Raw genomic sequence first — 14,044 nt, 5'->3', positions numbered from 1 at the left:
CAATCCCATACTAGTATGTTGGTTGGATAGCTGACCAAACTCCTGGGCTACATGGGAGCGGCAGCGAGAGGAGTGGGGGTTTCCGCCTATTCCACCCAACAACGACGACGTAACGGTTCCCTGAACCAACCGAATGTATACATATATGGGTTGTACTGAGCAAGGATGGCTATTTTTCCCTTTACAACAACCGCTGTGATAGTGGCTGTTGGTTGGGTGCTCATCATGCATATGCCGTTGTTGGTTGACTTCCCTGCCACTGCCAGTAAGGGGGTGGTGGGTGTGCTTTCGATTTGTCACTTAGAAAAGCATCATGTTAAAGCCATGTCAAGAGCCGTCACTATCCATGTAACCGTTGATGGCTCGAAATAACCTAATGGCGGCTTCCTTTCTCCATTGACTTAGAGTATCCGGTATAAAGAGGCCTGCGTCGCTCCCTCTCTCTTCTCGGGCCATGGTCACTAACGATCACATTTAGTCTGAAAGCTCAACTTCCACTGCCTACATTCTATTCGGAAATTTCTACCAACAACCCAACGTTGTACGACACCGGAACTACCTCACTTTAATTAAATCCTGCCATCACTGCTAGCAAAAATGCAGTTCACTACCTTCGCTTCTACGGTCCTCGTAGTCTTCGCGGCCACGTTTGCCCAGGCCAGTCCCATCGCCGCGCCCGGCAATGCGAATCCGCTTTTGACGGCGCGCGAGCCCAAGTGCCTCATCATACCCGAGTGAGTCTTCGTCTCTTCCTCCTCGAAGGCTACACGCAGCTCCTTATCCCGGCCCGAGAATATAATTTGATCTTACTTGCCTTTCTTCTCTTGATAGCTGCTGCAACAGCGGCACAGAGTGCTGTGGCTGCTGGGGCTGCTGCTAAGCCCACACCAGCCGGTCTTACCCGGGCGAGCGTCGCTATGATTGTACGAGCCGGGTGAGGGGCATGCGACGATGATGATGCCTGGCCTATATTTGCAACTTGGGGATGAGACCAAACTCTCAAGAACGCTTAGAGGGGGGCGAGGGCGATGGCGTGGGCATATGTTCGATGCCAATTTATAACATTATGGGTATATGTTTCTCTGCAGATCTATAAAAAGAGGCCCGCCTAAAAGCTCATTTGCCTCATCATACATTACTTCCAGCCACCTGGCATAGATTTCGTTAAAACATGGGCATATACAAAGGATATCATTCTTGGGAAATATCCAAGTGAAAACGCAACGTCCATCGCTTGAAATAAGGGGGCACATGGGGTATTTATGCCACAGTGCCCTTGACCTGCTTGAACTTCTTGACGTTGATGTCTCTCCAGCACATGGCGGCAACCCAAGGAATGATGAGCACCACGGTGGCGGCGATGAGCATGAGCTTCTGGGTCTCGCCGTACGCGCGGGCGAGGGCGTCGCGGGCCGGGCTACCGATGGGGAACGACTGCTGGATCTCGAGGCTGCCGTAGATGTCCAAGACGTTGGCCTTTTCCTCCTCGGGTAGGTAGGCTTCCAGCTTCCCGGGGAAGATGCCGGTCCAGATGGCGGTCGCGACCGTGGTGCCGATGGCGCCGCCGACGCTGGCGAACATGCCCTCGATCGCTAGGACGACGGCGATGTACTGGTGAGACGTGGCTGCCAGGGCCGCGACTTGCTCGGTGATGACGATGCCGCCGCCGGCGACGGCAATGAAGATCTGGCACATGATGATGTAGCCGATGTTGACGTCGGGCTCCCGGAAGAGGATCATCAGACCAGCGCCCAGGATGGTGAAAGGGATGGCGAAGTAGACGGCGATCCACTTGAACTTGCCGGTCCAGCGAATTGCCCATCCAACAACGAAAGACCAGAGACAAGAGCCGATGGTGTAGATGTTGAGCACGTAGCCCGTGTGGACCGTGTCGAGGCCGTTAACAACAATCAGGAAGGGCTGGAAGTAACTGTCCCAGAGGTAGAAGCTGATGAACACACTACCCGAGACGAGGAAGGCGCCCATGCAAGTACGGTCCATCAAAAGGTGGAATGGAATAAAAGTGACACGGGCGAATTTCTTCTCCCATACCACGAACCCGCCAATGAGAAGACCACCGAAAATGATAAAGCAGATGATCATTGGCGACCTCCATCCCTCGGTCTGGTAAGAGTAGATGTTGAAAGCCAGCAAGAACAGAGCCAGCCCAGCCACGAGGATCAATACACCCATAATGTCGAATTCTTCCGCATAGTGGATGAAAGACTGCCACTTGGTACGGCCACTGGCGGCTCTCACGGGCATGACACCCATCTTCTTAGCTCGGCGGTAGTTGACGATAAGGAGGGCCCATAGAGTCATGAGTATGCAAGGCATGATGATGGAGAAGGCGCCGAAGCACCACCGGATGCCAGGGCCTTCTTGGAAGGCAGTCGCAACGTAACCAGTAAGCCAAGCAGTAATGATGAAGGGCGACGAGACATAGGCAAACATCAAGCCTCGGTTCTTCAAGGAAGAAGTATCCGAAACAAAAACGCTGATTACGTAGTCGAGGCCGTTGTATCTGTGTCGAGAAGAAGGTATTAGTAACGACGCGGACAGGCGGTTTAAGATAGGCCATCTACATACCCGACCCAGTAGAATACTTGGGCAGCTGCGTAAGTCTCGATATTTTGGCAAGCAGCCTCCATAATCAAGCCGAGGGTCATGAACAGAACCATCAAGGCATAGCCCTGAGGTCGTCCCCAAAGGTCAATAACTTTGGCCAGTGCCAACTTGAAAAGGCCACCGATAAGACTGGACATGACCGAGGTAGCTGCCGTCAACGACGTCTGTCCGAACCAACTGGTGACATAGGGCGACAGCAGGGATACGGTGCCCTGTTGCAGGGCGTTCATGAAGTAGATGACCCAGATCAAGACATAAGCAAGGATCAGGTGGGACCTGGGCCAGACTTTGGTCATGGCCTCAATGTCCTTGACACCCTCCTGGGCATCGGCCGAGATGGCATCGCTGTCGGAGACATCGCCGTCGGTGGTGTTGAGCTGCTGGGCTTTCTCGCCGGTACTAGTACCGTTGGCGGCCTCGGGTTCGGCCTCACGGTTGGTCGGCGTCTCCTCGACGACCGGGGCGTCGATGGGCCCGGGCTGCTTGGAAAAGAACCTCATTGCCGTTGTCGTCGTCGTCGTCTGTCTCACTGTGTTTCCCGTTGTCCCCTCCTTCTAAAAAGAAAGTAGAAGGACGGTAGAGCAAGAGGGAGGAGACCTTGGCCGCGCAGCAATATAGAGCAAGATAAAAAGGCACGCGACCTTCTGGGCGGGATTCGACGGTGGAAGGAATGCGTGAGAAGGTAAAGAAAGCAGGCCAGAAGGCCGAGGTGCAGAAGCTTGGCCACTTATAGTTTGAGCTGAAGAGACAACTTTGCAGCTGCGGCAAGCTACAGGACGGACGGGAAGCGTAGGAAGGCTAGCTGATCATTCGACTCGACTATTAGTGCAGCGAGAACGCATCTGGCATCCTGCACCGGGCAATGTACAGATTCTCCTCTTCAGCAGTGGGGTGTGTCGAATGGGGATGTTCCACTTCGACTGAGGGAACTTGGCACTTGGGAACCTGGGAACGGCACTAGGACTAGGGACCGGTCGGAAGCGGCTATGGTGGTGTCTGTAGACGGCAAGAGGGCGAAGTGAGAGGTTTTCTTCTTCTTTTCTTTTGTGGGCAACCACCCCGAAATAAGGTTACTGACTTGCAATCGCCGGGTGCGAAAGCAACCCCTACCCTCTCTGGATTGCCTGCATTTCTTCACCATTGGGCTCTCGACGATCCTTTGATCATATCCGGTTTGCCTCCTCCCTGGGCCTCGGACGTGATCCCAGCTAGTGCCATGCGCGGTGGGGCTGATGCTCGTTATCTGATTGATAAAATTTTTATCAGATCGGCCCATGTTGGAGCCAAGACTGGTAAACTTCTCCGAGAAGGCTTCTTTCTAATAATCACCACCGCTAGTACTTTTTTCAAAGAAGCGACCTAACAGAGACTGGTTTTTTCCTTCTTTTTTCTCGTTGTCGAGAGAATAGACTGTGCTTGTTACGATCCGCGAGTGACCGCGGCTGCCCCGTTTTGGTGTAGCCCGACGTAACCCTACAACTTCGTATAAGACTCTCTCTTTCAGATGGTCGTACATGATCCTATTGGAGACCAGGCTAAACCACTTATCCCGATCGGCATGCTTACACCTCAAAATGAGATACCCGCAAAAGCTGTGGACCCCTGAGCGCGGAGTGGGCGCATCTTCCTGAAATATAGCCATCAAGTTTTGCGTGTACTGGCTGACGGGTTCTCTGGTTCAGTGTGTGTCTGCTCTTCGGACGGCCAACAGCAACTTCGCCTCTGCATCCCGCCGAGGAGTTCTCGAAAGGGCTAAGACGACCGACCACTCGGCCGGGAATACACCTAGTCTTGATCCGTCAACGCAAGCACGAATCCATCTGCATGCTACTAGTTATTCTGACACATGTATGATGAAAGGTGGATGGAGGTTAAATTAGCTCGCTCCCACCAGATCACTTTCCCTTTCCCAGCCACAGCCGAGAGGGCCTGCATGCAGTACTCGGATCAGATAAGATTCGGGGCGGCGATAAAGGACGGCTGTCCCATCTAGGGGGCCATCCCTTGCATGACACCCGTCCCAATTCCGATCTCTTCCGTTCTGCCAACCGTACCCACAAGGAACCATTCTGATGTCAACGGCGGCTCTAGATCAAGCGTCGCTTTTGTCTCGATGCCCAAGCATGCCACCCCATAGGCCCATGTTTTCAGCGCCCAGCACTAGGTCATGCAAATTGATGCAGATGACGATTCCTAGCTTGAAAGGAGGTGTCGCCGTTTCCGGCCAACCTTCAGCACTCGATGCGATCGTCTCTGGGTTACACATACTCTCCAAGCAAGGTGAACGGGCAAACCACATTTACCCCTTGTGGCCGAAATCGGCCCTCACTCTGATGCGCCGTTAGCCGCAGTTGTCTGCCTGTCTTCACATGTGCGAAGCTCGAATCCCCAAGCACTTTCCAAGCACGTAACGTAATACCGTCGAAGAGCGGGCCGCCTAAGCATATGCCAAATATAGGCAAGCAGCCAAGGGATACCCACTGGTCGGGCCTCGCGTCAAACCCTGGGTTGCGCGTCGCATCGCATCTTGCTGCTGCAGTTCCAGCTACTACATCTCTTCCATCAAACAGGCAAAGGCAAATCGACAAAGCCACACTGCCCCCTCATCCGGCTAGATCTACGTGTAACGAGATGTGAAAAGGTGGTGAGTGCCCCTGGACTGACCCAGGGAGCCACAGCACGCATTACATCAAATCTCCGTACGAATGAGTCATCAAAGAATTATCTCATGGGAACGTGATCCATGAACCACAACTGCCTCTCCGGACGCGTGCTCTCCTTAATTCCTCCCTGGTTTTGCCATATAATTTAATCAAAAGGGGGGCCGAGTGACGGATATCGCTACTATTTTCGTACCTGATCTTCCAAGAAACCCTTAGACTTACTTACCAAAAGGCCCGGCTGCCACCTTACCTACCCGCTCGCCCCCATTTTCCCGTGAACGCGCGGGCATAGCGGACAGATGCAGTTAGTTGCCGAGGCTGTTTCTATCACAGCCTTGCACTGACAAAGACCAGTAGTTTGAGCCCTAGGCAAAAGTCTGGCTGAGCATATCCAAACCAGCTTCTTGATTTGCACATTAGGTCAGGACGTGGTACTCGCTTACGATGGTGGTGGACTGAACGACTGGAAGATAGCAAGAGTCCTTACACCTTCAAACATAAAGGCCAACACGAGGGATGGAACGTGTCACACGACCTGAGCCGGCTGCTCCCAACGCATATTGGATATCTGCCCAGGTTCGCACTGCATAAACCACTATAAGAATGATACTAGTTTGCATGTCCAATGTGCACCCTTTTTGGCATTTCTGAGACGGTCGCTCTCTCTGTGTCTGTGAAATAGTTGTATTAAAAGCCATGTCAAGGCAGCTTTCTCACTGAAGCACATGTGTACTGTTTCTTTCCAGCCCGTATGATGCGTACGCAGTGGTGGTGTTAAGATTAATGTTTAAACTACATGTCCACACCTCTATGTGGTTTGTCTCTCGCACCAGGCTTTCCGGTTTCTACACCGGAGAGGCATGTTGGCCATCTGACAGTCCATCCCGTGTCATTCGCACACCCCGCTCGCAAAGGAAGCCTAATAAGGGGTATGTAAGTATAGCAAATCTTCGCCTCATATGTGCTTCGAGCATGACCCAATTGCTTAACCTATGCACTGATACCCAGAGTAACAATAGACAACTCGATATTCCCGAAAAGTCACAACATGTAATGTCGCAAGTAAATGAACCAGATAACTCCTGTCCCCTCTTGTGGTATCTTGGTAGCTTGAAACCCAAACGTGTGAAATCATAACCAATATGCCTTTTGATAAATATGTTAGGCCAATGAAAATCAAACAAAGGAGAAGAAGGGTTCAATAAGACGCCACTCATGAAAATGTCAACAGTGTTTTCTCCATATCCCCCAGTTCTATGAATTCGTCAGCGTATGAAGGAGGTCCGAACTCCTCTTCTTTCTCTTGGGGCCATTCCGGTAGCGGAATCGCCGCGTATCTGACCCCTTTCGGGGCCTCCAGCTCGTTTCGCAGCACTTCGATTGCGACCTCCCACCGCTTCTCAATAGCGGCCCTGCGCCGGGTGAATGTGGCGGCAAGCAAGTCTTCCTCGTCTGTCAGGTTCGATTCGAGACACTCAACTTCGTGCCGGTCCTTCTCAGTGAGGCGCTCGAGCTCCACATCCTGGCGATCCAATAGATCCTCCAGGGCCTTGGCCTGCCGGTCGCGCATGACGTTAATCTTGGCTTGGTGAAGCTGCTTCATGTTCTTCTCGACGTTGTATGCCTGACCAAGTTCTCGTAGGTCCCGCTCGGTAACCACTCGTGATGGCATGTCAGAGCTCGGTTTCTTGCCCAACCCATCGCAGTACGCCTCCATATGCCGGAGTCGAATCCGGATGTTTTTCTGTTCCGTCTCCAGCGACGTTCGTAGCTCGTACTCAGCAGCGACCTGCCTGTCTTCGAGGTTTGCAGCTGTCTTGGCATGTCTTTCCTTCATCTTTTCGATGGCGGCTGAGTGCTTCTCGACCAAAGCGACTTTTTGCCGCGCGTGCCGCGTCCACATAAGCCACTTCTGTCTCCTCTCGAAGAGTAAAAACCGGTCCATTTCCGAGCATTGATCCTGGCGTAAGGTTTCGAACTCGGGCGCATCTCTACTGCGTTGCATAGCTAGTTCCCTCTCGACCAGCTCCTTCGCGGCTTTCTCCTCCTTCAAGGCCTGCTCAGCTTCCAGCGCTGCGATGCGGGCCTCCTCCTCTTGTTGCCGCCGCTCGAGTTCCTCGTCGCCATTGCAGAAATTGGGACAACCGACCGTTGGATCCCAGACGGCTCCGCATATATAACAGAACTGTGCCTTGCACCGACACGTGATGTGAGTGCAGCCGTGGTTGAGTTCGACGAGGTTCCTGCACTTGTAGCAGCGTCGCCAGCCCGACTTCTCGCCCATTTTCAATACAGCATCCAATTCCCAATCGTATGGGCAGTCTTGCCCCAGAGGATGCGCCCCTTTTTACACATGACGCATACCCTCACTCGACATTTCCGACAAATGACTTGAAATGGATGTTTCGGTTCTACCCTATTCCTCGGTGGGATGAATTCACCACACGCTGGATTGCAACAGAATATACGAGACTGCCATGGTGTGCTGTACTGGATCACAGCTTTCAGGAACAGTATCTGGTCTTCCCGGTTCAGCACCGACTTGACGATGGGCCCGGGTATTGGTTGAGTGCAGCAACGCGGCGGCATCTTGCTTTCGTCATGAGAAGACTGATTTATCATAATACACAGACATTTGGAGCAATATGTGTGCCCGCAAGGGAGCCTCTCAAGCAGCTGGTCGGGCTTGAAGTCTTCGCGGCACGCACTGCAGGTACTACAGATGACATTTAGCTACATGGACAGGCTGGCCGGGGGTGCGAAGTCGACTTACATCGTCTCAGAACTGGGGAAGCTTATAGACTTCCGCTTGCGACGGATTTTCAAGATACCGTTCCTCAAGCCGTTATAGCTTTTCTTGGTACTGACACTGAATAGACTAGGAGCCGATGCCCTTTCACGCGGTATGGGTGGTATCGGAAGGAATTTGGGCTGGGTCATGTTGGGATTTATCTGGGCTAGATATTTGTCATATTGGCTAAAGGTGAGGTTTCGCGACCGTCGACGCGCCAAAAAGCTGGTAGTGGTGTTGTTATTGTTGTCGTGATTAGGTTTCTGTGGTGGACAGTGGTGTTGATTATCGTCGTCCGAGGTCATGGCGGTACTAGACGATCCGTTTGATCCAGATGAGGCCGTTCGTGTGTGGCTCGTTTCTAGCGTGACACTGGACTCGGCTGTCCTGAAGTTACTGGGCTCCGCTGGCGCCGACAGCGCAGTTGAGGGTCGGGAGATTGAAATGCCCAAAGAGGCAGCCTCGTTGATTAAATCATTAAGCCATCTTTCAGTGTTATCGGCCCTTGTTTGCAGGACCTGGCTCAGGAACTCGGCGTCGGACAGCTCTGGAGGGGCGATGCCTTCGGCGGTACCAGGATGGGATGTCTCGGCCAGTGCGGGCTTGGGGACGGCGGGCAACGCCATGTCGCGCTCGCATCGAGAGGCAGGACGAATGAAGTGCAAGACGTCGAATTCGTCGACAAAAAAGACGGCCGAGTCATGGGAATGACTGTTATGAGTTGATTCAACCATGCATTACTGTTGGTGTCGGAAAGAGTCGAAAGACACACGGAGGCAGAGGCACAGAGAGGGAGAGAGGACGAGTGCGTGTCGGATAGATATCACACGTTAGGCAGGTTTACCGACCGGTTGGGCGGCTTCGCGATGCAAGATGCGGTCAACAGCGAGGGTGGGGGGCTTCCAATGTTATGCGATCCCCAGTCCAGTTCCAGTTCCGGTGCCAGTTCCAGTGCAGTTGATGCGCTGTATTGTACTGTACTCGACTGGCATGTACACGCGACGGCAGCCTCTCCGCCCGGATGCCTGGTGTAGGCGGGCGGCAACGAATTGATGGGAGTGACTTGGTGGAGATTGAATCCCAGGTGGAGAGGTGGGGAAAAAGAAGGAAGAGGGTGGGAGATGAACCTGGCAGGCGATCAATGGGAAACAGAATCCAATCTAAAAAAGTCCCCTCGTTTCCCGTTCGTCCTCCTGTCCCTTCCCGGGTTGTTATTGCGTCGTGACGGAGAGACTGGCTGCCTGGCCTGCCAATATTGTTCGAGGTTGGATAGAATGGATGGTTGATGGGCGCAACAGTCTCCAGGCACTGCCGTTGTCCAGCACACGGCCTAGATGTTCAGGGCTGGGGCTGGGCTGGGCTTGGACTATACACTTAAATGCTTGGGCCTGGGTTAAGTGAAGCCCCGTATTTCGTGGTGGTGATGGGCGAGGTGGAAAGCGTTAGTGAGTGTGTGTGTATGTGTATGTGCGTGTGAGTGGTGGAGTGAAAGGGTAGGGAGATACAAGAAGCGAACGACGACATCAGGCGGAGGAGGCGAGGGAGGGAGGGAGAGGGCTCGAATAGTCTATCTTTCTTCTTTCTCTAGTGATGTCCAAACGAATGGTACATCACTTAGAGTTGGGGCTTGGCGTCGGTACGAACAGGATTGGGATAGGGAACAATAGGGAACCGGTCTGCCTGTACTCCTTCGACTCCCCGACCTTCCAATATGCACGGAGATTTATTTTCTGCAACCCGAGCACCAGCAGATGGATGGATGCGCTGGTTCGGTTTGTCGGCGACCGGGATAAAATCACTGCCAGTAGCCTTCTTAGTTCAAGGCAGAATGCAGCTCCCTAGGTGTTGTTCTGCTGCACAGCAGAAACTCTCTCCAACGGTACAGTCGCAAGCGTAACATACAACAAACAACCCAAGGTTAATATCAATAGGGTGTGGTTGTGATCAAACGCTCAGTCCAGTTCAGATGTTCCGACATGTCACCATGCCTTTTAAGGTTTTTCTCCAGGAGCAGAATACTTCAAATATCAAGGGTCCAAGACAGAATATACATCCATCGAGGACGTATCTGGGCGTAGGGTTCTGGTAGGGCACCGCCAACTCCAGTGTCCGGTGAGGATTAGCCATCCACTTGTCCCGACTACCTAGCCTAGATCCCGAGGAATAGCTCAGCACTAGGGGACTTTCACCGATTCTAGTTGGCCAGTGCCGCAGTGACGATGACTGAAATAGGCAGGATTCGACCGAGCTGGACCAGAGCGTGCGGCCTTTGTGTATGCGCATATGGGCAGACTTGGGGCACTAGTTCCCTCGCCCTTCGCATATAGACTCTGCGATGATCTGAGAGAGGCGGGGAGCCACCGGGGGACGAGCTGTCATAACCCCGCCAATGTGACTCTATTGGATCCCTGGGGCTGATCTGGGCCAAAGGGAAGCAAGCAGTGGTTTGCACAAGGGCAGGGGGGCCAGCCAGCGCACTAGCGGTTGGCGGCTCGAAACAGCGCAGCGGTGCTTTTTTAGCAGAAAAGGCTCAGCCATCTTACGATATCGACCAAATGTGGTGCGTGCTGTGACACGTCTGGCGGTCCATTACCGCATACAGCAGCTATTTGGTCGTGGTTGGGGTTGGCGGGGTCAGCTCATGCCGGCTGCTGGTAAACCCGTGTAAACACATTAGGTAGGGATCCTGACTGAGGCACAAGCAAGCCTGGGTGTGTCCGTTACGAAGGCATCGGCCTGGACAACAGGCACCTGGGCCGTCAAATCGACTCGATGTCCAAGGGAATCCTGATCCATGTTCTTTTGCTCACTGAAGTGTAATCCCCGAGCTCAGCTGGGATTGGAGCACGGTGGTGGCGGCGGCCTGCTTGGGGGCAGCATTAGAGCGCCAATTTGGCTTCGGCTCCGTTTGCTTGCTTTTCGAAGACACCAACCCTGGGCGCGAGGCGTTTCTGAGGGTGACGCAGGCCAATCGCTGATGATGGGAAGGGCTTCGACTTGGTGCTGATCGTTCGAGAAGCCCCAGACAAGACCCAGCAGCCTGGATTGTCTCATCTACTGACGTCAGATAAGTATCATTTCTATTGCCCTATCTGGAGTGGAATGCATCCGAAGTTGAGAGTGCCGAGTGAAGAAGAAGGAGATGGGATCTGTCACTTTACTCATCTTATGGGCTCAATGCTCGAATCTTGCTTCTTCTTCAGCACTTGCAGGGAAGCTACATGATCTTGAATATACTTGCACTGCACAAGACGATGCTATGTTGGATCTAATTGGCCCACGGTTGGGATAAGCATGTCTAGCCCCGGCTGATGATCGCCCTGATCTTCTGGATTCGTACGCACTGCCCGCCCCCCCACTGATCCCTTCTTGGCATGGGGCCGGGGGAGGTTGGCATGAAGCTAAAAGGGCTGGTGCGGAGCTGCAATGGTGATTTATCGAGCCTGCTCGTCTCGGCAAAACGTCGAACTCGCCAATTATCTGCCCTTGTACCTTAGGGTGCCGAAATTCGACACTATGCAAGAGGGTGATATCGAGAAAAGGAACTGAAAGGGGGGAGGAGAAAAGCATGCCGTGCGCTGTCAGTGCAATTATGCCAGCTATCTGAGTATCGTGGAATGACTAGCTGGTGCTGTATGCAACCTATGCGAGCTCCAGATTGCTTCAAAAGTTGGGCCTGGCCTTCTGAATCTGGAGCGTTGTCCCATCAACAGTCATACTTACCCTGCGAATGCTGCTGAATTCAGTTCAACGCTATCCCGTACACATTCGAGTAACATGATGGGAATGGGTTCTATTGTTGTCGGCGCCATTGGACTGGTTTTTTCGGTGGAATATTAACACCATCTACGTACCAGAGCCTCGAGCAATAGCACGAGATTGCTGCCGGCACCCAGCATCCGTTTGTCAGATGCAGAATGGAATCTGGTGGTGGTAGTACTTGTTTATCCAATTTACTCGGGTTTCCGAGGCAAAGGTTATTGAGTTTCCTCGTGCGCCGCAATGCACTTTATTTCTCTACTTCGGACCGAATAGTGAATGAAAGCTGACAATAAGGTGCTGACCTCCTTTAAATTACACCTGCAGCTGCATCATCCTCCCGCTTGGCTGCCGGTGGTCCCTTTCGATCGAACCGTGACATCTCCAATTGTAGACCTACCAGTAAGGTGAATCGTCGAACACCCGACACTTACCTTTACTGGATACGTCCATCTATGTCTTGTCAGAACCAACATCAATGACATGGATAGTGTTGATTATGCCTGCTTCATCCCAGGACGCCCATCTACTCGGATGGGATACCCTCGGATCAAAAGGAGTGCACATAGGATAGAGCCCTCGAGGCCAGATATTCACCCATCTTGGTGCTTCTCGGAAATCTGAGCAAGTGGAAGGTTCATTAGTGCAGCCTTGGACAGATATTTACCGCCGACTACACAAGTCCAATCCCGATCGTGTATCGAAAACCTCTGGCTCTTCTTGGTCTACTCTAAACTGATGACAAGGTTACGACATCCATGGTGCTGCACTTCACTCATCCAGAGATATCCCGAACACCTGAGACTACACATCATTCGAATGGGGCTTCAAAAGTTGACAATATATTGCTCCATCGCTTGAGCCACCACCGACAACGATCGTTGCCGGCTATGTGGGTTGGAGGCAGAATCAATGAGAATAGTCCTAATTGGGGCGATGTCACTTCAATAGATCTACTGACAGAGCAATATATGGAATCCTTTTTGTGCTGGGCAGGGCGCGTACCAGACGTGTATGGCGAAGACACTTTTGGTGATACGGCAGAAGACGCCGCCGATGCTGAACATGTGCACTCCGTTAGACTGGACAGCTCCCCCAGCGCCCCGACAAGAGCCAAGAATAAACCCAACCGACTATGACATTTCCCCTTCAATTCCTGACAGCACCTCTGGCTTCCATCCGCCCCGCAGGATCAGAATGCCCCCTGACACGTTCATGTCTTCATCCACCTACGATGGAATCCGAGTCAATCTCCCGATCGTATACGGCTTCATGGGACCGATGAAGTCCATCCTGGTCCGTGGTTTGGCGTGTCTAGCCGTATTATGTCGTGACTGGTCGCGACATTCGTGTGCTTTCGATGCCTGGTTACTCAGGAGACACGATAACCTTTGAATGTTGTATAATCACCGGAACCCCTTTCCTACCCAGGTGCCACCAGCCAGTGCCGCCTCATGTTCGTTTGTACCAAGACGACGTGGTGATATAGCAACGTCTCCGGGGAATAGGTGTTCGTAGCCGTCGGGGTGGCGAGGCTTCAACCCAATCATGAGTCTCAGTTGCGCTCGTGTAACGACCCATCTGTGACCGGCCCCCATTATGATGCATCAACAAGGATTCCCTCTCCTTGACGACGGGTTGTTTGACGATTGCTGATCGATAGAATAGTGCGGGTCGTTTCCGCACCATATCCCAAGTGTCCGTCCGCCATCCCAACCAAGGGGCCCCCATGGAGGAAGCCATCGTGAAGCTGCGTCATGCCCGTCCGTAAATCGAGAAAATAGCCGAGTGTTTTATCGTTTCCCAGTAAAAGTTTGCCCGAGCCCAATGATCCAGGTCAAGGGACCAGTCGTCGAGTCGTGCCCTTCGGCGGCATGGCCCTCGTAGGTTGTCGGAAGGGAGATCTGATCTTCTGAACGCCAAGTGCCAAGGAAAGAAGGAGATTGAAACCAGTTTCTCATCAGGAAAACAAATCACTTTCCCTTTATACCTTCCGTGTGCTCCAAAGCCTTCTTCAAACAGACCGCTCGGCATCGCACTCTCTGAGTCCCGGACAACCGAGAAGAGCGCCTCCACCAACTCCTTCCCCCACATGAAACTGAGACGTTTGTTCGGTGATACGTCGTTTGGATGTGCGGCCTGCCACTGACTGACTGCTACTGTTACATCTTGTCTCTCCCTCCCTCCTAGGCCTTCGACAGAG

General features: G+C 52.8%; 3 protein-coding genes across 3 annotated transcripts; all 3 read right to left on the bottom strand.

Annotated features, from left to right (window-relative positions):
* Nucleotides 1-1,260: 1,260 nt before the first annotated feature.
* Nucleotides 1,261-3,128, bottom strand: PG998_010798 (siderophore iron transporter; the record flags this gene model as incomplete). The annotated part of the gene is made up of 2 exons (XM_066877614.1): nucleotides 1,261-2,524; nucleotides 2,590-3,128. The coding sequence occupies 2 exons, from the start codon at nucleotides 3,126-3,128 to the stop codon at nucleotides 1,261-1,263; spliced, it is 1,803 nt and encodes a 600-aa protein (XP_066726668.1).
* A 3,376-nt stretch (nucleotides 3,129-6,504) lies between these two features.
* Nucleotides 6,505-7,575, bottom strand: PG998_010797 (uncharacterized protein; the record flags this gene model as incomplete). Its single annotated transcript, XM_066877613.1, has 1 exon — nucleotides 6,505-7,575. One exon carries the CDS (start codon nucleotides 7,573-7,575, stop codon nucleotides 6,505-6,507), a length of 1,071 nt encoding a protein of 356 aa, XP_066726667.1.
* Nucleotides 7,576-8,060: 485 nt separating this feature from the next.
* PG998_010796 (IBR domain-containing protein) lies at nucleotides 8,061-8,708 on the bottom strand (the record flags this gene model as incomplete). The annotated part of the gene is made up of 1 exon (XM_066877612.1): nucleotides 8,061-8,708. One exon carries the CDS (start codon nucleotides 8,706-8,708, stop codon nucleotides 8,061-8,063), a length of 648 nt encoding a protein of 215 aa, XP_066726666.1.
* Between the last annotated feature and the right edge of the window lie 5,336 nt (nucleotides 8,709-14,044).

This window comes from Apiospora kogelbergensis (genome assembly GCF_038363985.1).
Source record: "Apiospora kogelbergensis strain CBS 113332 chromosome Unknown utg000007l_segment0_segment0, whole genome shotgun sequence".
Classification (NCBI taxonomy): domain Eukaryota; kingdom Fungi; phylum Ascomycota; class Sordariomycetes; order Amphisphaeriales; family Apiosporaceae; genus Apiospora; species Apiospora kogelbergensis.
Note: the sequence above shows the minus strand (reverse complement) of the source record. Positions and strands in the feature narration are given on the sequence as shown.